The sequence below is a fragment of the Carcharhinus amblyrhynchos genome, chromosome 8 (genome assembly GCF_965287045.1).
Source record: "Carcharhinus amblyrhynchos chromosome 8, sCarAmb.v2.hapA, whole genome shotgun sequence".
NCBI lineage: Eukaryota > Metazoa > Chordata > Chondrichthyes > Carcharhiniformes > Carcharhinidae > Carcharhinus > Carcharhinus amblyrhynchos.
This window is the reverse complement of record NC_137331.1, coordinates 40,760,856-40,784,252: the sequence shown is the minus strand read 5'-3', so window position 1 is coordinate 40,784,252 and position 23,397 is coordinate 40,760,856. Positions and strand designations below refer to the sequence as shown.

General features: G+C 44.2%; 1 protein-coding gene across 2 annotated transcripts; it reads right to left on the bottom strand.

Annotated features, from left to right (window-relative positions):
- Positions 1–1,842: 1,842 nt before the first annotated feature.
- On the bottom strand, positions 1,843–20,400 carry LOC145346533 (kelch-like protein 38). 2 transcript variants are annotated; one of them, XM_080193918.1, is made up of 5 exons: positions 20,086–20,400; positions 15,626–16,685; positions 7,499–7,604; positions 5,446–5,728; positions 1,843–4,507 (listed from the first exon to the last, which is right to left on the bottom strand). In XM_080193918.1, exons 2-5 carry the CDS (start codon positions 16,682–16,684, stop codon positions 4,504–4,506), a joined length of 1,452 nt encoding a protein of 483 aa, XP_080050044.1. In that variant the 5' UTR covers position 16,685; positions 20,086–20,400; the 3' UTR covers positions 1,843–4,503. The 2 variants fall into 2 exon arrangements, with proteins under 2 accessions (XP_080050044.1, XP_080050043.1); XM_080193917.1 differs by having other exon boundaries at positions 15,320–16,685; positions 20,086–20,399.
- Between the last annotated feature and the right edge of the window lie 2,997 nt (positions 20,401–23,397).

The following is a 23,397-nucleotide window of genomic DNA, read 5'->3' as shown; positions in this document are numbered from 1 at the left end:
TGGCACGTCAGCTATGGTCTCACCAACATTTACCAACAGATACACCATAGAAAGCATTCTTTTTAGTTATATCACAGCTTGGTATGGCTCCTACTCTGAACAAGACCGCAAGGAACTACAAAAGGCCATGAATGTAGCCCAATCCATCATGCAAGCCAACCTCCCATCCACTGACTCTGTCTACACTTCCTGCTGCCTCTGAAAAGCAGCCAGCAAAATTAAGGACCCCATGCACCCCAGGCGTTCTCTCTTCCATCTTCTTCTGTTGGGAAAAATACACATAAGTCTGAGGTCATGTACCAACCCACTCAAGAACAGCTTCTTTCCTGCTGCCACCAGACTTTTGAATGGACCTATTTTGCATTAAGTTGATCTTTCTCTGCACCCTAGCTATGACTATAACATTACATTCTGCACCCTTTCCTTCTCCATGAACAGTATGCTTTGTGTAGTGTGTAAGAAACAATACTTTTCACTGTATTTTAATACATGTGACAATAATAAATCAACTCAAATCAAATCGCTGGAAGTAGTGGAGGATGAATGTGGAGGCAGGTGAGGTGGAAGGGTGGGGGAGCGGGGGGGGGGAGGCAAGGGCAACCTCATAGTTGGAGACTTTTCAATATAGAGAACAGAGGCTGAGGAGTGGCCAGACTGAGACCTTTAAAACCAGGAAGGAGTTTGGTGCAGTAGATGCAGAGAAGATGGTTCTATCTGTGGCAAAGACATACAATAGAGAATTTGAGAGAAAATTCTGTGAATGTGTGGAATTCATTACCACAGAAAGTAGTTGAGGCCAAAATGTTGTCTGCTTTCGTGAAGAAATTAGATAAAGCTCTGGGGCTAAAGGGATTCATGGGGTATGGAGGGAAGGAAGGGGGCAATCGGGATATTGAATTTGTTGGTCATTCAAAATGAATGGCAAGGCAGGCTTGATGGGATAAATGGGCTACTCCTGCTTCCATTGTCTATGTTTCTATGTTTCTTTACCCATAGTCCGAAAGACGTGCTGGTTAGATGGATTGGCCACACTAAGTTCTCCCTCAGTGTACTGGAAAAGGTGCCAGAGTGTGATGACTAGGGCACTTTCACAGTAACTTTATTGCAAAGTTAATGTAAACCTACTTGTGACAGTAATAAGTACATTTTAAAACTTAATCAGAGAAAGGCTAAATTATGGAGCCCATTACCACAGGAAATAATTGAAGTGAACATTGCAGATGCTTTTGTGGGGAAATTGGAGAAGGATATGAGGGAGAAAGGAATAGAAGGGCATGAGGTGAGGAGGATTGGGCTTAGGGGCTCGGGTTAAGTAATGAAGTTACTGTTAGGAGGTGATTCATGTGGAGTATTAACACCAGCATGGAGCAGTTTGTCCAGATGTTTCTGCACTATAAATATATCATAAATGACGATATCAAATGAACCTAAATCTTTCCCAGATTAAATGAGCTCGGAATGTCACAGAACAGAATCATAGAATCCCTGCAGTGCAGAAGGAGGCCATTAGGCCCATCAAGCCTGCACCGACAACAATCCCACCCAGACACTATCCCTGTAACCCTTGCGATTCCCCCTGACACTAAGGGGCAATTTAGCATGGCCAATCAATCTAAACCACATGTCTTTGGACTGTGGGAGAAAACCAGAGCGTCCGGAGTAAACCCACGCATACACGGGAGAACGTGCAAATTCCACATAGTGGCCCAAGGCCGGAATTGAACCCAGGTCCCTGGCACTGTGAAGCAGCAGTGCTAACCACTGTGCCATCGTGCCACCCCAGTTTAGTCCAGCACCACTGCCATCAGTATTTAATATTAACAAAAGCGATGGAAATACAAATTCCAGAAATAAAATTTATTATTACCTTAAAGGTTTGCATACAGTACCATTTTTTCTAGATTATTGCAATAACAAGACAGAATTATAAAAGAACAACTACATAGTGCCAAATGCAGCATTGTGAATGTAAACAGTTCTTAGATATTATTCTCAATATAAATGAAATTTTCTACCTATAAAAATGTTGTTATATGTTCAAGTACACATAATAAGTGCTCAATCACTCTTCCGTCAGTGAAACTAGGCGGGATGTGGGTGTAACTGGTTAGACCAGTGTTTGTTGCCCATCCCTAATTGTCCTTGAGAAGTGTTGGTGAGCTGCCTTCTTGAACCACTGCAGTCCATGTGATGTGGTTACACCCATTGTGCTGTTAGGGAGGCAGTTCCATGATTTGACCCAGCAATGGGGAAGGAACAACCAATATATTTCCAAGTCTGGATGGTGAATGACTTGGTGGGGAACTTGCAGGTGGTGCATGTGTCTGCTGCCCTTGTCCTTCTAGAAGTCGTGGCTTTAGAAGGTGCTGTTGAAGGCGTCTTCTTGCATTGCCGCAGTGCATCTTGTAGGTGGTACACGCTGCTGCCACTGTGCATTGTTGGTGGATGTTCAAGGTGGTGGATAAAATGGGAATCAAGTGACCTAGGTAATGTTGAACCTCTTGAGTGTTATTACAGTTGTACAAGGCTGTACATTTACTGTCAAACGTGCCACTATTACTATAATGAATGCTATCTTGCATCATCAACCTAAAATGAGTAGTTCTACTTGGATAAGAATGAATCTGTTAGACAGCGTAATTTATCTTATTTGAACAAGCAAGATTTGTATTATACTTATATAATGCTTATTTATGTTAGGTTCTGTAGAAGGATCAGATGGGCTCAAAACGTTAACTCTGTTTCTCTCTCCACAGATGCTGCTGGACCTGCTGAGTTTATCCATCATTTTCTTTTGCTATACTGATTTTTTTAGAATAACCTTTTCTAGATGGTTACGGGGCAGTCTGAGGCCAGCTGTGGCTCTGTGACTGCTGCTTTTAGTCTCCCAGCCAGAGGTTTATCTGTTCAAGTTGCACTCCAGAGATTTGGCCACTAGATCCAGTGCTGACACTCCTGTTGCAGTGCTCAGGGCGTGCTGGAGTGTTGGGGGCTCCACCTTTCAGAAGAAACATTAAATGGGGGTCCTACATTGTTCCTCTCAAGTGGACTAAAAAATGATCTTGTGGCACTTTTCCAAAGAAGAGCGGTTTCTCTAAAACAATTTATCTGGTCATTATTACGTTGGTGTCTGTGGAAGCTTGCTGTGCTCAAATTATCTGCCTTTTTTTTGTTAGGCCAGTGTCTACTGTTGTGAAATTGAGTTTGTAAGGATATGTAGAATGTTTGTAAAGATATAAAAGAATTGTAAAAAATGCTAGAGTGAAAGAAAACAGTGCGTGGTTCTTTGAAAAGCTGTTTTTGAGTTTGTGCTAAAATGCAGCATGCACACAAATTCCAGGCGGCAAAATATGTTTCAAAAGGACCAAGCATCAGGTTTGACTTGGCAACAGGCTTTTTGCATCTTGCCGGCCTATCAGTTTAAAAAGGACGATCAACTATGAACAGCCTATCAGATTTGAAATTGATGGTATTGACAGTATCAAACCAATCCTGAGGTAAGAAAATTGTGAGGTCGTGGCAGGTATAAAAGGCCAGAGCAACAGTCATCAGGAGAATATCTTGGGAGAACACCTCCAGAGGCCAGAGCAGCCAATCAAAAAGCCAGCATTCATCTCTAGGCGGCTCTTCACCCTGCCAGTTTAAATATCTCTTAAGAGAATTATCCAGCTATGTAACAGAAGGATATCGAGTCAGAAAGACCTTACTGACAGCGGAAAACTACAGAAGAACTCCAAAAGCTTCCAAGGTCCATCAAGCGTGGTTGCATAATTTTTTTGACAGTGACTCAAATTCTGTTATTACTGTTTTGGTAATGAGTGTTCCTTGTATTATTTGAACAGCATTTTTGTCAAACTGTATCTTAATTAATATGTTATTTCTTTACTTAAAGTTCCTGGTCAGTTCAATAAAATACCTTGTTAATTATTCACTTAAAGGGAGTGTCAGACCTTTGTTAACAAATCTCTAAACGTTAATTAAGAACAGTTAACACCTTCCCAAATAATTGTAGCAGATTACGACGCGAGGTAAAGAGAACTAACCTCTGTGTCATAACACTATCCTTCAAAAGTACTTCCATCGACTGTAAGTGCTTTTGGACATCTTGTGTAAGGTACTACATAAATGCTACACTTTTCCTTATGTCCAAGTGATCTATCTACTCATTCAGGGAGCTTGAGTCAGTAGCCTGGGGTAATTCTAATGCTGATCCACTATCCCCCCTTACGATGGGCAGTCCTTTACAAAGTCTTGCTTCCTTTCTTGCTGATGCCCCAGGCCTTTCTCACAGGCCCCCTCTTGAAATGAAGATTTTGCCTGTCGGGATATTAGTCTCCTTCTGTGTCTTGCATCCTCTTGCTGCATCCAATCACTGCCAGTGATGAGCTTTCTTAATTTGCAGCTTGCTGTTACTCGGGAATGTTTGCATTTCTCCAACACCCTGCGGAAGCCAGAGATGTATCCTCAGCGGAACAGGCATCAGCTCTTCCATCATTGAGTTTGTCAACTGCAAAAGACACAAACATTCACAATAAATCACTTACAACTTTGGAAATTATTGAATCATAGAATCCTACAGTGCAGAACGAGGCCATTGAGTCTGCACCGAAAACAATCCCATCTAGGCTCTATCCCTGCAACCTCATATATTTCCCCTGCTAGTCCTCCTGACACCAAGGGACAATTTAACATGGCCAATCCACATAACCTGCACATCTGTGAACACGGACATTTGGAATGGCACGGTGGCACAGTGGTTAGCATGGCTGCCTCATAGCACCAGGGACCCTAAAGAGTAAACAAAGTAGCAAACCTGGCTTGGCCACCATTGACTGGCTATAAACAGTATCGTCGATAACAAAAACATGAAGTTAATGCTGAAGGTTTAGAAAATTCTGATTGGGACATAACCGGAGTATTGCATCTAGTTCTGGTCACCGCACTTTAGGAAGGATGTGAGGGTCCACGAGAGGGTGCAGAGAGGGATTTACCTGAATAGTCCTGGGGATTTTAGCTTTAAGATTAGGTCGGAGAAGCTGGGGTTGTTCTCCTTGGAGCAAAGGAGATTGGTGGAATATTTAATAGAGGTGTTCAAGACAATGGCAGGTTTAGGTAAGATCAGGAAAGAAAAGCTGCTCCCCATTACCAGACAGTACAAAGTCTAGGGAGCAGAGATTTAAGGTTTTGGGCTGGAGTTACAAGGCAATGTGAGGAAGAAGTGTTTGATGCAGAGAGTGAACTTACACCCCATGAGGCTGGCGGAATTAATGATTTCAAAAAGAAATTAGTCGGACACTTGAAGGAAAGAAACTTGTAGGGCTTTGGACAGAGTGGGAAACGGGACTGATTGGATTGCGCTACAGAGAGCTAGCGTTGACTCAATGGGCTGAATACTCTCTTTCTGCTGAAATGACTGTATGATTTAATGAAGGTGATCACACTTACAGCGTAGGAGAGTTGTAGATGCTATGCAGTGTTAGGCAGTCATGGTCAAACAGTTTGTGTGGCAGCCTTCCTTTGGACATCCAGCTGTCTGTCTCTGGATCGTAGCAATCAAATGAATCACTGTCTTCAATGTTGTTGCCTGACGTTACATACCGTCCCCCAGTAACATAGACCTTATTGTTTATAACAGTAGCTCCGTGATGCATCTTCCTCTCTTGCATATCGGCACATTTCACAAACTGGCTTGATTTTGTGTCAAAGGCAATCACTCGCCTTGTGTATCCTGGAAGGGATAAAAACCACATCTAAAACTGAACAGTGCAATGAATCTTTGAAATGTGAAGTTTCTGATTATGATAGTGGGAGATAAATGTTTGCATCCCTGTAGCACCTATCACCACCCCAGAAAATCGCAGAATGCTTTACAACCAATGAAGTACTTTTTGGAGTGTAGGCACTGTTGTTAGGTAGGAAACTCATAAAACCATAGAAGATAGGAGAAGGAGGAGGCCATTTGGCCCTTCGAGCCTGCTCCGCCATTCATCATGATCATGACTGATCGTCCAACTCAATAGCCTAATCCTGCTTTCTCCCCATAACCTTTGATCCCATTCACCCCAAGCGCTATATCCAGCTGCCCCTTGAATACATTCAATGTTTTGGCATCACCTACTTCCTGTGGTAATGAATTCCACAGGCTCACCGCTCTTTGGGTGAAGAAATGTCTCCTCACCACCGTCCTAAATGGTCTACCCCACATCCTCAGACAGTGACTCCAGGTTCTCTATGAGATCCCCCTCATTTGCCCGAACTCCAGCGAAAACAATCCTAACCTAGTCAACCTCCCCTCATACATCAGTCCCACCATCCCCGGAATCAGCCTGGTAAAACTTCGCTGCACTCTCCTGAGAGCAAGAACATCCTTCCTCAGAAAAGGACACCAAAATTGTGCACAACACTTGGCAGCCAATTTGCTCACAGCAAGATTTCACAAACGTCAATGAGTTAATGACCACATAATCTGTTTTAGTGATGTTGAGTGGGGATAAATAATAGGGGGAAATGCTGTGAAGAATGCTTTTGTTCAGAATAATAATGTGGCTTCCAGCTGTGCGCAAAATTGCAGGGTAATTTTAGCTGCTCCGTCATGAACCTTGTGAAGTCAGGATGTCACCCTTAAACTCCCTGAGTTTCAGACAGTTGCTGGATTTGCATTGTAAACACAAATACAATTCGTGGAGTAAAGTTAAGGCTGGCACTTAACAATATAAAGACTGTTTTAATGAGATTTATGTCCCTGCATTGACACTGAGCCCCTACAGCCCAGAAAAAGAACAGTTAAGCCCACTGAGTCTCATATCTACAGCTAATGGATTGTTCTTAGAGATTTCTTAAATTTTAATTTCTTTTCTATTTTTTCTCACTTACTTTTTCTCTCTCTTAATCAACCGAAATTCTTCAATCTCATTCATGCCTAGCTGTGACTGCCAATGAGAATGGAGAATTTGGCACTCAGCCAAAACTCCATTCTCTGTAGTGGGACTGCAGAATCCCAGCCATGGGCGAGATTGGAGAATCCCAGCCGTGGGAAGGGTCAGAGAATCCAACCCACGGGCAAGGTCGGCAAATTCCAGCTGCGAGCGAGGTTGGATAATCCCACCCGTGGGTAAAGTCAGCAATCCCAGCCGCAGGAGAGATTGAAGAATCCCAGCCACGAGCGAGGTTGGAGAATCCCAGCTGCGAGCGAGGTTGGAGAATCCCAGCCATGGGCAAGGTCAGAGAATCCTAGCCCAAATCTTTCTTTCCCTCTGTTTATTTCTCTTTCTTGATCTGATTTGACTCCAATTCACCCGATTTCCTTCTCTATCATTCCTTTCTCAATCCTCAAATTTCCTTGGTTAAGGAGATAGACCGTTGGTCCCATGCTCACTGAGATCTCAGATGCCTTGTTGTCCCTTGCCACACCACTATCAGGTGTAATGCTCTGAATCCTGGGGTAAAGCGTTATCTTAAAGCTAATCTCCATGTTATTATCACAGCTGTTCCAGCTTACCTCCAACAATAATAATCCTGTCTCCAATCACAGCTGCAGGTGCACAGATGTTTTTAACCATCCTTGTCTCCATTCTGAACCACATATTCCGTGGTATATTGTATACCTAAATAATGACAGAGAATTAAAATACTTCAAAAGTATTGAAGAAAAATGCAGCATAGACTCATTGGGTGGAATTTTCCCATCCTGCCCACCAGGGGAGTCGCGGGCAGGATATGGACCATGCAAAGGGATTCTCTGGTCTTGGGACGAGCGAGGCTGGAAAGTCCTGCCCTTCGGATCCTGATGTTTTGACTTTGTCTCATTTGCAGTTGTTGGACCATTAAGGCTGACCTGATGCAGCTGTTTCCCCTCAACAAGGGGAACTTAATGAAGATCTTTGACATCATGAAATGGTTTGATAGGGTAGACTTAGAAATGAAGTTTCCACCCATGCGGAAGATCCTGGGGACCATAAATGTAAGATCTTGTTTAGTTCTGTCTGACCGGAGGTAGATCCTTGCTGACTATGAGGAACTCCCTCCCTGACAGCACTGTGGATGTACCTACACGACATGGACTGCAGCCATTCAAGAAGGTGGTTCGCCACCACCTTAGAATCATAAAATCATAGAACCTTTACAGTGCAGAAGGAGGCCATTTGGCCTATCAAGCCTACACTGACCACAATCCCACCCAGGCCTTATCTGTGTAACATGTATTTACCCTGCTAATCCCCTTGATACTAAAGGACAATTTTACATGGCTAATCAACCTAACCTGCACATCTTTGGGCTGTGGGAGGAAACCGGAACACCCGGAGGAAACCCGCACAGAGACAGGGAGAATGTGCAAACGCCACACAGACAGTGACCCGAGGCTGGAATCAAACCCGGGTCCCTGGCGCTGTGAGACAGCAGTGCTAACCACTGTCACCTTTTTGAACGGTAAATAGGGATGGGCAACAATTGTTGGCCAAACCAGCGGCGTCACATCCTGGGAAAGTAAAAATAAATTAAAGCTATTTGCTAAAGCGTGGTAAAATGCCTTGATTTCTTTTCACTGCAGGTCAGGGGCAGAGGTAGGCCCTGAGTATGCCTCAGGTGAGGTGGGGATTAAACCATGTGTTGTTAGTGCTAATCTGATCCACACAGTAACTGTCTGTGGCTAGCTAGCCTCCCCACCCCAGTCCACGAGAGTCACTAATAAATACAATGGTGAATTCAGGAGAAACATTTTTACCCAAAGACCAGTGAGATTGTGGAACTCGCTATCACAGGGAGGTGAACAGTGTTGATGCATTTAAGGGATAAGTGGAGGGAAGAAGGAATCGAAAGATTTGATAGGGTGAGATGAACTGAGATGAGAAGAGGCTCCTGCACACCCCTGGCATAGATCAGCTGGGTGGATGATGTAGTTGCACACTGTAAATTCTACATAATTCTGTGCAAAGGCAAAGAATTTACACTAAGTCTTTATAAATCACTGCTTAGACCACAGCTGAAATACTGGAGTGAACTGCCTGCCATGGGAACCGTAGCCGGCCGGAGCAGACCATGGAAAGGTCTGTTGACCTCAGACAGGATTTTCAGTTTTGGGGCAAGCACGGCTGGAAAAGTCCCACCCAATGTGTCCAACTCGAGACACAACACCTTAGGATGGATGTCACTGCCAACCACAGTGTCACCTTAATAGTTGATTGTCTATTTTCCTGGTTCTGATGAACCTATTGGCTAATGTTAAGTTTAATCTAATTTGTCAATAGCTTGCATCGTGCTTGTATTATGCAGAGGCTAATCTTCATGGCAGGGTGGCACAGTGGTTAGCACTGCTGCCTCACAGTGCCAAGGACGCAGGTTCAAGTGGCTCACTGTCTGTATGGAGTCTGCATGTTCTCCCTGTATCTGTGTGGGTTTCCTCCAGATGCTCCAGCTTCCTCCCACGTGCCGGTTAGGTGGCTTAGCCATGTTAAATTCTCCATCAGTTTACCCAAACAGGTGCTGGAGTGGGGCAACTAGGTATTTTCGCAGTAACTTCATTGCAGTGTTAATGTAAGCCTACTTGTGACACTAATAAATAAATTTTAAAAACTAATTGTCCAATGTTAATCTTAATGCTCTTACATCTCACAATACCAGGTTGAAGTCCAATAGGTTTATTTGGTAGCAAAAGCCACTAGCTTTTGGAGCTCTGCTCCTTCATCAGGTGTGTGGGATTTCAGTTCACAAACAGGGCATATATAGATTAAAACTCAATTTACAAAATAATGTTTGGAATGCAAGTCTTTACAGGTAGTCAAGCCTTAAAGGTACAGACAATGTGAGTGGAGAGAGGGTTAAGCACTGGTTAAAGAGATGTGTATTGTCTCCAGCCAGGACAGTTAGTGAGATTTTGCAAGCCCAGACAAGTCGTGGGGATTACAGGCAGTGTGACATGAACCCAAGATCCTGGTTAAGGCCGTCGTCATGTTTGCAGAACTTGGCTATCAGTCTCTGCTCAGTGACTCTGTGTTGTCATGTGTCGTGAAGGCCGCCTTGGAGAATGCTTACCCGAAAATCAGAGGCCGAATGCCTGTGACCGCTGAAGTGTTTCCCCAGCAGAAAGGGAACAGTCTTACCTGGTGATTGTCGAGCGGTGTCCATTCATCAGTTGTCGTAGCATCTGCATGGTCTCCCCAATGTACCATGCCTCGGGACATCCTCTCCTGCAGCTTATCAGGTAGACAACGTTGGCCAAGTTGCAAGAGTATGTACCGTGCATCTGGTGGATGGTATTCTCACGTGAGATGATGGCATCTGTGTTGATGATCCGGCACGTCTTGCAGAGGTTGCTGTGGCAGGGTTGTGCGGTGTCGTGGTCACTGTTCTCCTGAAGGCTGGATAATTCGCTGCGGACAATGGTCTGTTTGAGGTTGTACGGTTGTTTGAAGGCAAGAATTGGGGATATGGGGATGGCCTTGACGAGATGTTCGCTTTTATCAATGACATGTTGAAGGTTCCAGAGAAGGCGTCATAGCTTCTCCACTCTGGGGAAGTACTGGATGACGTAGGGTACTCTGTCCGCCGTGTCCTGTGTTTGTCTTCTGAGGAGGTTGGTGCAGTTTTTCGCTGTGGCGCATCGGAACTGTCGATCAATGAGTTGAGTGCCATATCCTGTTTTTATGTAGGCATCTTTCAGTGTCTGGAGTTGTCTACAACACGGGACACAGCGGACAGATTACCCTTCGTCATCCAGTACTTCCTCGGAGCAGAGAAGCTACGACATCTTCTCTGGAGCCTTCAACATGTCATTGATGAAGTTGAACATCTGTCAAGGCCATCCTTGATAAAGACTCGCATTCCAACCATTATTCTGTAAATTGAGTTTGTGTCTTTATATGTCCTGTTTGTGAACAGAAGTCCCACTCACCTGATGAAGGAGCAGTGCTCCGAAAGCTAGTGGCTTTTGCTACCAAATAAACCTGTTGGACCTTAACTTGGTGTTGTGACACTTCTTGCTGGGTTTACCCTAGTCCAACGCCGGCATCTCCACATCAATCTTAATGCTCCACAGGTCCCTTCAGTTGTTCTAGATTCAGAGTCCTATCTCTGGAAACTAGTGCTTAATTCAAGTTCAAATCAGCTGGATTCAGCAGGCTGCCTCTCAATTCATAGAATCCCTATAATGCAAGAGGAGGCCATTTGGCCCATCGAGTCATTGGTGCCGACCACAATTGGTGCCGACTATAATCCCATCCAGCCCCTATCCCCATAACCCTACCTATTTACCCTATTAACTTCCTGACACTGAGGGAGAATTTAGCATGACCAATCAACCTAACCCGCACATCTTTGGAGTGTGGGAGAAAACCTGAGCACCTGGAGGAAACCCACGCAGACATGGGGAGAATGTGCAAACTCCACACAGACAGTGACCCAATTTGGGAATCGAACCCATGTCCCTGGTAGTATGAGGCAGCAGTGCTAACCATTGTGCCAGCGTGCCGCCCCAGAATTCAGGCTCTTTTTTTCAATTCCTCTTGTTGCCGGTAACTCAACAATCCCTAATGCACGCTTATGCTTATAACACAAATCTCTGATTTATCAAGCAATTTCAACCTCATTAGGCCTGACCTTGGGTGAACCTTCTTGTTACTCACTGTATTCTGATTGGCAGCATTATTGATGGGTGAAGTGACAAATTGCCAGAATATTCTACACATGATGACTTCCTTTAAATTAAGATTTTAATTAAGAATCTCTCATTTCAAGGGAACAGAAGCTGTGTGATAAATGCTGCTGTAAACCACTGGGCTAAGCAAGTTTCTCCTAAAGTGTTTCCCTTTGTGACTTAAATCTGTGATGTTACCTATTGGAGCAGGACCGTAGGACCATAAGACATAGGAGCAGAATTAGGCCACTCAGCCCATCGAGTCTGCTCCGCCATTCAATCATGGCTGATATTTTTCTCATCCCCATTCTCCTGCCTTTTCTCCATAACCACTGATCCCCTTATTAATCAAGAACCTATCTATCTCTGTCTTAAAGACACTCAATGACCTGATCTCCACAGACTTCTGCAGCAGAGTTCCACAGATTCACCACTCTCTGGCTGAAGAAATTCCTTCTCATCTCTGTTTTAAAGGATCGTCCCTTTAGCCTGAGGTTGTGTCCTCTGCTTCTAGGATGCTAGGTTTCCTGAGACAAGGGATGCTTTTCATGCACCAATACTTGTTGATCTTCCAGGGCAAGGAGTTGGCACATTCCGAAGCCCAGGACCACGTGCTGAGGGACGCAATAAAGCTTGGGATAATCGCCACAGAGACTCAGTGAGGAAAGGTCACTGTCTAAAACCTTTCAGTAATAGTGAACTAAGGGGAATGGAATTGTATAGAATTGGGTGACTCACATTGAATGTACACAGTAAATATTACGTGTCCCATTGTATTGGAGCACTTTAGAGTGCAACTTGATTAACGTGGTGAACTTAGATAGCACCATCTATATTGACCATTTTGAAATGTCTGTAAATGTTTCTTTGGCTGTATTGAAGCACCTCAGAGTGAAATATGATGCATGTAGAGAACTTGAATATTATTGCACTCTGTGTGATGTTTGCAATGGTCTTTCAGATATTTTACCAATAAAGTATATTTTTTGTAAAAATGAATCCTTTCATGCACCTGTACTGAGGTGGTACCAATGAGCTTGTGTCAGAACAGCGATGAAGAATTTAGTCATTAGGATATAATAGTTTTTCAAATGTATGAAAGGTTCTGATGGGTAACGTAGAAACATAGAAGATAAGAGCAGGAGGAGGCATTCAGCCCTTCGAGCCTGCTCCACCATTCATTACGATCATGGCTGATCATCCAACTCAATAGCCTAATGCTGCTTTCTCCCCATAACCTTTCATTCCATTCGTCCCAAGTGCTATATCCAGCCGCCTCTAGAATACATTCAATGTTTGGCATCAACTACTTCCTGTGGTAATGAATTCCACAGGTTCACCACTCTTTGGGTGAAGAAATGTCTCCTCATCTCTGTCCTAAATAGTCTACTCTGAATGCTCAGACTGTGATCCCTGGTTCTGGATTCCCTTACCATTGGGAACATCCTCCCTGCATCTACCCTGTCTTGTCCTGTTGGAATTTTATAGGTCTCGCCTGAACTCCAGCGAAAACAATCCTAGCCTAGTCAATCTCTCCTCATATGTCAGTCCCACCATCCCCACAATCAGCCTGGTAAACCTTCGCTGCATTCTCTCGAGAGCAAGAACATCCTTCCTCAGAAAAGGAGACCAAAATTGCACGCAATACTCTAGGTGTGGCCTCACCAAGGCCCTGTATAAATGTAACAATACATCCTTGCTCCTGTGCCTGAAACCCCTCATTATGAAAGCCAACATACCATTTGCCTTCTTTACCACCCGCTGCACCTGCATGCTTATCTTCAGTGACTGGTGCAAAAGGTCCCACTGCACACTCGCCTCCTCTAATTTATAGCCATTCAGGTAGTAATCTGCCTTCTTGTTTTTGCTTCCAAAGTGAATAACCTCACATTTATCCAAATTATACTGCATCTGCCATTGATTAGCCCACTCACTCAACCTGTCCAGATCTTTCTGAAGGAACTCTGCATCCATGTCACAGTTCACCCTTCCACTTAACTTAGTAACATTTGCAACTTTGAGATGTTATGTTTTGTTCCCTCATCCAAATCATGAATATATATTGTGAATAGCTGGGGTCTCAGCACAAATCCCTGTGGCACCCCACTAGTTACTGCCTGCCAATTTGTTTCCTCTTTGCCAACCAGTTTTCTATCCATCTCAATACACTTCCCCCAATCCCATGTGCTTTAATCTTGCACAATAATCTCTAGTGAGGGACTTTGTCAAACACTTTCTGAAAGTCCAAATGTATGACATCAACTAGCTCCCCCTTGTCAACTCTACTAGTTACATCTTCAAGGAATTCGAACGGATTTGTCATTCATAAATCCATGCTGACTCTGTCTGATCCTGCCACTGCTTTTTAAATGCTCTGCTATGAAGTCCTTGATAATGGATTTGAGAATTTTCCTCACGACCAATGTTAAGTTTACTGGTCTATAATTTCCTGTTTTCTCTCTACCTTCCTTTTTGGATATTGGAGTGACATTCGCTACCCTGTAGGGACTGTTCTATAGAATCCTGGAAGACGATTGTCAAAGTAAGTAGTGGAAGGTTACTTATTCTGAATTGGTAAATGTATGAGGGGCATTAATTGAAGATTATTAGAGGAATGAAGTTAGAAAGAATATTTTTTACCCTGAAGTAGTTTAATTACTGGAGTCTGCTGTCTCATCACGATTTAAAAGGGAAAATGAAATAAAATACTGCGGATGCTGGGAATCTGAAATAAACAAAAATTGCTGGGAACACTTGGAGGGTGAGATTCTCCAGCCTCCCAGATGCGTTTCCCGTCAGCGGGAGGTGGCACATTGTTTGTTGGTAGCGGGATTCTCTGGGTATCCCCACTGATGCTACCCCACGCCAACGGGAAATCAGCGGTTAGGGGCGCACTGCCAGCTGAACTGGAGAATCCTGCCGGCATGAATCATTGGGGAATTCCAGCCATTAAATTTGACACTGAGAAAAAGATGCTTATTTTTCTTTGTAAAGTATTTATTCTCAACTTCTTTATGAATGATTCAAAGGGTTGTCTGAATGGTTTGTGTGATTAACTCACACATTGCTGATCATTCATGTGAATGGCCGAGATTCCCCAGTCCCATCCATGGCGGGAATCATTTTGGGCAGAATGGAAAATTTGACAGACCAGCCAAAGGTCCATTCACTTTGGCGGGAGATTTCCAGTGGGCGGGATCAGAAAATGCAGACCAATGTTTCAGGTCCAAGACCTTTTAGATGTCAACAACCTGAAACATTTAACTCATTTCTTTTCTATCCTAAGACGTGGCTCTTGTTTTCCAACATGTGGGCATTTTTATGTCAAAAACAATCTGCAACCATTCCTATTCCTCTGTCCAAACTGTAGTATAATTTATAAAGGTACTTGGATCAAAAAAAGCATCTGAAAAGTTTCAGTGACGGAGTGTGGAAGTGACATTAGAGCGGAAAACAACAATTGAAGAGTGATGGTCAAACATTGTCCCATGTTGTCCTTGTGTGATCCTGCAGTGGTGGAGTTTTTGCAGGAGTGTTTCATGGTGCTGTTTCCGATCGACTTATTCCGACTCTCCAAATATCACCATAGCGGGCAGTTGCTGGCAATGTCCAATTTCTCACCCCTCCTGCCCCACCACCCTCCCCAGCTTTCAACACAAAAGGCTAGTGGCAAATGAGCACTGGCTTTACCTGTATCAGGCGGACGGCATTCTGCATAATATCTTCTCCACCAAAAACGTAGAGGCGTTGGTTCTTGGCAGCAATCGCTGGGTGGAGCACGGCAACGGGCATGGGCGCCATGGACTCCCAGATGCTGAAAACGCTGTCATATCTGTGTAGTGTATTTAGTATCTCCTGATTTGGCCCAACTCCTCCCAGACAGAAAATATAGTTCATGTGTGCTATGGTCTGGTGAGAGTAACAAGGCAGCAGCATGTCTACTTCTGACTTCCATTGGTTCATTTTCAAAGAGAAACTATAAACACTCGCACTTACCACACTCTTCTTATTATCAATGATCAGTCCTCCAAGGATGTATATATTATTATGTAAACACACTGAGGAAGCTTTGTAGAGATGCTGAGGAAACTTAGGAAGGGCCAGCCACTGCTGTGTCCTCCAATCGTAGAGTAATGCCTCTCTTGTTGTCTGCTGGTTACTCTTCCTACCTCCAACAATGACCAGGAATTCCTGGGAGGTGTACCTGCGTGGGACGTACCACGTGGGCGTAATGTCAGGGCCCTTTGCAGGACTCAAGGAAAACAGCAGCCGGCTGACCGATTCCAAGATGCTCTTGCAAACAGGCGATGATTGGACAAAGGGATTATTGACGATGAAGTGAAAGAGGTACGTGGGATGGACGTACTGGAGTCGAACCTTCTCAAGAAGCTCATGCACGTGCTTCTGTCTGGTCTTGGGGTCGTGGTTGATCCAGGTGGCGAGTGTGTCGAAAACTTGCTCTTCCTCAGCACAGAGTTCATCGTCCCCCAGATATTCTGCAAGCTCAGTGAAGGAGAGCTCCTTCAGATCCTCAGAGAATGCCACCTCCTCAAAGTGCTGCAAGGCGACAGCCTTTGCCCTTTTCTCCAAACTTTGGCAGTTGAATATTTTGGCCAGTCTCACCATGCCAAGGCAGTTCTCGGCCGCCAACTGGCCTTGCAAGTACGCAGAGCATGCCTCAAGTACTTTGGGATACTGGTAAATACCAGCTGCTTCCATAAGGGAGAAAACGTTTGCTGAGTCAATGGTGATCTCTCCTGTGTAGACATAATCCACAATCTGAGTTAGAATGTCCACATGGATCCCCAGCAAATGGACCCGAGTCAGGAAACTCTCTTTGAAGTTGTTGCAGAACATTGCCCTGAAATAGGGGCTACTGGATGCCAATACATTTCGGTGGCAAGGGACTTCCTTGTCTCCAGCGCAAAGAATGACATCTGTCAATACCTCCTCCTGCCGTAGAGTGTTGAGCTGTTTTAATAATTGGTAAGACAGATCTGTCTCTTTGAAATGGAAACAGTCGTGGAGAACCACATCTTGATTATCTTCATCCATGCTGGAAAAGAGAATGCTTTATAAATAATGAGTTTCACAATGAGTGTACTTTCTATAACTCTACAACTGGGTTCGAAATGCTTGTTTGTGTGCAGATCCGAGAGAATGGGACATGGGAAATGATATAGAAATTCCAAAGTGATCCTGCAATAAATACAATATCATGGATATGGGTTGTTCATGCCTCGAAAACAACTCAATGTTACTTGAACTCACATTTTTTTATTGACTCATGGAAAATCAGTTTTGTTTGCCAACATTCTTAACTTGTCAACCTTCTCAACTCTTCGCAAACTCTCTGGGCAGGATTTTCCGGCTGCGCTCGCCCCAAGGCTAGAAGTTCCCGCCAGTGGTCAACAGACCTCTGCATGGTCCACTCTCCTATGATTCCCATGGCAGGAGGGACAGGAAAGTTCCAACCTCTGTGTCCTCCTCACAGCTCATCTTTCTGATCATCAGCAAACTTAGGTACATTACTCTCTATTTCTTTGTTTAAGTCATCAATATAGATTGTATATGGCTGAGACCCAAGTCCTATTCCTTACAGGATTCCGTGAGGCACTGTTTGCCATATTGAAAATTTCCTGCTTATCCATAATCCTTGTCTGTTAACCAGTCCTATGCTCATGCTAATACATCACCCCCAACTCCATGAGTCCTTATCATATGTATTAACGTTTTGTGTGGCACTTTATTGTATACCTTTCGAAATCCCATTATAGTGCATCTACTAGTTCCCCTTTATCTACCAGTTACATGCTCAAGAAACAACATCATCAACATCACAGCACTCCCTATAGCGTCAGCTCTGACAGGTACAAATGTCTCCTCATCATTATTGTCTCCTACTGACAAGACCATCTCCGACTGTTTCCTTGTAGTCCATACTAAGCTTCTACCCTCTCTTAACCTCACTTGCGTCCACATCTGCCCCAGGAATGTCACTTTCTTAGCATTGCAACTTCAATGTCCCAAATACGTAATCGTAGGCTGGCTCTTCAACACAATACTCCTGTTCAACCACCCCATCATCCCATCGATGGCCTCACCTTCAACACACTCTTGACCCCTACCCATGCCCACCTCCCCCAACCCTCAGGATGTAAGAGGACCTAATTTAAATTTAACTCATCCAGCCGCATTAAAGCGGAAAGGTTTAAAAGTTTATTTATTTATTAGTGTCACAAGTCGGCTTACATTAACACTGCAATGAAGTTACTGTGAAAATCCTCTAGTTGCCATATTCTGCCACCTGTTCAGGTACACTGTGGGAGAATTTAGCACAGCCAATGTACCCAACCAGCACATCGTTCGGACTGTGGGGGGAAATTGGAGCACCTGGAGGAAACCCATGCAGACATGGGGAGAACATACAGACTCCTCACAGACAGTGACCCAAGCTGGGAATTGAACCGGGGTCCCTGGCACTGTGAGGCAGCAGTGCTAACCACTGTGTCGCCGTGCTGCCCCCTCGTTCTCAGGATTAGCACCCCAGCATTTTTCATCTGATATTAACTTGGGATATAGCTGTATAATATTCATTCACAGGACTTGGACTTTGCTGGCTACAGCAGCATTTGTTGCCCATTCCTAATTGCCTCTGTGAAGATGGTGGTGATCTGCCTTCTTGAAACACTGCAGTCCCTTTGGTGTAGGTACATCCACAGTGCTGTGTGGGAGGGAGTTCTGGGATTATGTCTCAGCGACAGTGAAGGAACGGTGATATATTTCCAGGTCATGATATCAATGATAACACAGAATTTACCTTCAAAATGATTGTGAAAACATGGGGAATACTTCTGCTGCTATGATTATGGTCAGACCGGATTTCCATCTGTCGCCTCTAGGTTGGAATTCATTGGGTTGGTATTGATTGGGTGATCTGCTGGTTTTGGGGGGCGGTGGGGGTGGTGGTTTGGAGGGCAGGCTAGGGAAGGCAAGGTGGAGGAGGGGATAAATTCAAATTATCAGTTGACTCCTGAGCTCAAGCCCAGTTGGTCAAATTGAAAAAGCTTCCAGATGGAAGTAGTTAGAACAAAGAACAAAGAACAAAGAACAACCCAGCACGGGAAACAGGCCCTTCGGCCCAACAAGCCTGTGCCGCCGCATCACCCTACACCTATTCTACCCTGCGTGTCTACGAATGGAACCCCTAATTGATGCCAAAACATTAAATATTCAAGAAGTGGCTGGATACAGCACTTGGGGGCGAAGGGGATCAAAGATTATGGGGAGAAAGAAGGATTAGGCTGCCGAATTGGTCGGTCAGCCATGATGATGATGAATGACGGAGCAGGTTTGAAGGGCCAAATGGCCTCCTCCTACTCCTATCTTCTTTGTTTTTCTGGAACAAGGCAAGTGATAGCTTCATTACCAGGTTTTATAACAGGACCGGTTTTACCAAGTTTGAGCCTACTTCTGCCACTCGGCAGAGAACAGAAATGCCAAGAGCACAACAGTTTGGAATTTAATGGTTGATTCACACTGGGACTGCTCTTTTGTATTGCTTCGCCAAGGGGAAAAGCCACAGGATTTACAGTACAGTAACACCACTTCAATGTCACCCAATTTCTGCCTTACTTTTGACAACCACAGCAATGCAGTTGATTCTAACATACCCTCAGGGATGGCCACAAAGCTGACCCAGCCAACGATGCTCACATTCCATGAATGAATTAAAAAAAAACTCTTACATGGGATTGGGTATTTGTGGCCCATTTCTAATTGTCCTTCAACTGAGTGTTGTGCTCGGCTATTTCAGGGGGCAGTTAAGAGTCAGCCATATTTGTTCAGGGTTTGTAGCCACATGAAGGCCAGATATGGGTAAGGATGGCAGATTTCTGAAAGGGCATTAATGAACCAACAACTCATTTACAACAATTAATGATAGTTTCATAGTCACAAAGTCCCAACTTATTGTGATATATTACTGTGGGATTTGAACCCATGTCTCCAGAACATTTACCTGGACCTTTGGATTATTAATCCAATGACATTACCACTATGCCACTGTCTCCTCCTCTTCTCCTCACCCCCGGTACCGCCCACCCACCTGCCATCACCCCATCCTATTCCAGATAACACCCTCAAATTGCACCAAAAAGCCCTCTAGGACATTTGAGGCTGGAAATTTTGCCGGAAAGGGACTCCATCAAAGCACAGTAACTCTCTTTGTAATAGATCTTACACAGAAACATTTCAGAAGCAGTTACTCATGAAATCCACACAAGACATTTCGCCAACTATGCCAAAGAATTTGGCTATGGTATAACGTAATTTTTTTTAATACCAGCGTGCAACAAAGCGACAAGTGCGTGAAGGCTACAAGTTGGTGGAAAGATCAATCAGCTTATCAATGGGTAGGGACTCACTAATACATTTTTAATGGGTTATTCAACTACCTGAATGGTGTTCCTCCTCGTGAGTTGTGGGCTTCGGAGAACACAATCTTCTGTATCAAGTCGAACCTTCCTCTCCTCTGCTGACCTGTGCCACACGCAGGCACCACACACGAAAGCGAAGTTGGGCAGTGATGGAGAATTTTCCAGAATTAATATTTTCCAGATTTGTTAATGAGCAGCCAACCTTCCTTTGATACTTGTATTTAGCTGAGCGCTTAGGCGGATAACAGTGTCCACATTCCATGACTATTAATAGGGCAGGCAGTGTGCACTTGCAGCCGAGAGCACATGTGATTTCGCAGAGATTTTATTTGCACTGAGGAGCAAGATAAGCTATGCAACTTTCTGCTGCCAACTCTTGGGGGGGCTTATTTGTTGAGCTCAGTGCATCAGCAATGAGATGCACCCTGACCTAGTTTGAGTGAGCGACATAACCAATGTAAATCAGTGCCAACTGTTTCTAAGCCTGGATTAATCTTTCTGAGCTCCATTTTCCATTGGGACATTAAGAAGGAGTTATGTTGCTTTGCAAAAGGATCGGAGAAAGTTACTGAGAGGAGGAATTCTGCCGATCACTGTTCTTGCAGTTTGAAATAAGTTTTTGCAAGTTCGCGCACCATCCCCCCCAACTCCGCTGTGAACATCTGAATCTCTGCCAGACTTTTCCTCAGCAGAGTGACCTTTCTCCAACATCATTTTTTTCTTCTGAACTGGTGCTTCAGAAGAGTAATTAAAAGTTAAATCAAAACAACAGACTTGCATTTCTATAGCATCTTTCAGTATGCCCCAAAATTCCTCTCAGCCAATGAAGTACATGTGTGGATGGGAGGGGTGGGAGTTTCCTGTCTTGCCTGCCGCGGGAATCATAGCGGGCGGGATGGGTGCGGACCATGCAAAGATTCTTCAATCTCGGGTGAGATTTTTCGGTTTTGGGGCAAGCGTGGCTGGAAAATCCCGCCCTTAAAACAATGCTCATTGTTGCAATGCCAGAGAAATGGCAGCCAATTCGTGCACAGCAAGATCCCACAAACAGCTTTGAGATAATATCTAAAGTCGTCACATCGAGGGTGGTGTCTGGAACAAACTGCCAGAAGCAGTAGTAGAAGCGGGTACAATTTTATATTTTGAGAAGCATTTAATCAGTTAAATGGGTAAGATGGGTATAGCGGGATATGGGCCAAATGTGGGCAAGTGGGACTAGTTTCGGCGTTTAAAAAAAAACGTGGCATGGACAAGTTGGGTGAAGGGCCTGTTTCCATGCTGTAAACCTCTATGACCTCTAAAATGTCTGGGGTTTTCTCTTTGGATATTTACGGATAAGGATTGACTAACCCCCAGATGGGGGTGGGAGGTATGGGGGATGGGGGTGGAGGGAATTCCACTGCTCTTTTTTGAAGCAGTTCCACAAACAATGTAGTAATAACCGGACAATCTGTTTTTAGCCTTATGTTGGCTAATAGATAAATATTAAAGGAAATTATGGAAGAAACGTTTCTTAGAAAAAAGCTACCAGGGGGTCACTTGCATTCAACTGACAGGACAGGTAGGGGCTTCTGTTCAACATCTCATCCAAAAGATGTTGCTTTGACAGTGCAGCACTCCCTCGCTACTGCGCTTGGAGTGTCAGACTGGATGTCTCTGGCATGGGGATTGTGATCTTTGGGCTTGAAGGTACCCACTGAACCAACTGGTTCATTATCTTTTGGACAAGTGCTTTCACCTGGGCACAAGGTACGTTTGCAAGTATAGCAAAGCATTCACGTTTAAAGAACAAAAGTGTTCACTGGATCCTCATCTCAAAGTTAACCATTTTGTTCCAGTCCTGATGTATTTCATAGAATAGAACATTTCATAGAATCCCTACAGTGCAGAAGAAGGCCATTTGGCCCATCAAGCTTGCACCGACCACAATCCTACTCACGCCCTATCCCCATAACCCCATCCAGCTAGTCCCCCTTAACATTAAGGGTCAATTTAGTATGGCCAATCCACCTAACCTGCACATCTTTGGACTGTGGGAGGAAACTAGATCACCCAGAGGATACGGGGAGAATGTACAAACTTCACACAGACAGTGACCCAAGCTGGGAATTGAACCCAGGTCCCTGGCATGTGAAGCAGCAGTGCTAACCACTGTGCCACCATGCCTTTCAGGAGCATTTCTTAATTTATATTGCAGCAGAATGACTGAGGAAAAATGATAATCCTTTTAACAAAGTTTACCTGAGACCTTTTGGCTAATTGCAGCTTCCTTTATATTTTAGTGATAAATATTCAAGTTACTGTGCTAAGCTCTGGCTGCTGTGTTGATAATGTTGATATCTAACCCTCTATGGGATTCAGATAATTATGTGAAGCCATTTAAAATCTAACAAAACATTCCCAAATACCTGGATCTGAAAAACCTCACCAGAGTTTCATCCCTGATAGGTTTGTGCCATGAATAAAATTTCTCAGAGGTTGAAAGAGACATAGAAGTACTCTGTGGAATATGTTTTGATAGTTCCTAAAGAGGTTTGGCCATTGGAAATGAGATTGAAAAGAATTTTTAAAAAGTTTTGGAACCCATTGTGTGACAGGCGTCAGAATTTTTAGAGGAGATGCTTCCACTTGTTGGAGAGCCTAGAACCAGAGATCATAATTAGAAACTAACCAGGAATATATCCTACAGGAAATTCAGGAGAAATGTTTTTATCTGGAGAGAGAATGTGGCCACTGGGATGAGGTGGATAATATAATGATGTATTTGAAGGGATAGATCACATGGGAGAGAAAGGAATGGAAGGATAGGGAGAGAGTGACCTGAAGTAGGGTGGGTGGAATATGAACACCAGCACAAACCTGGTGGGCTGAATGGCCTGATTCAGTGCTGTGCATTGTGTGGGCAGGATTCTCCAGTCCTGATGCTGATGGGACAGGAAAATTTAAAGAACCGCTAAAAGGGCAGCACGGTGACCCAGTGGTCAGCACTGTTATTTATTTGAGTCACAAGTAAGGTTTACAGTAACACTGCAATGAAGTTACTGTGAAATTCCTCTGCTGCCTCACAGGGACCCAGGTTTTATTCTAACTTTGGGTCACTGTCTGTGTGGAGTTTGCATATTCTCCCCAGATCTGTGTAGGTTTCCTCTGGGTGCTCCGGTTTCCTCCCACAGTCCAAAGATGTCCGGGTTAGCTTGACTGGTCATTGCTAAACAGACCCCTAGTATCAGGGGGATTAGCAGAGTAAATACGTGAGGTTCTGGGGATAGGGCCTACATTGGATTATTGTTGGTGCAGGCTATATGAACTGAGTGGCCTCCTTCTGCACTG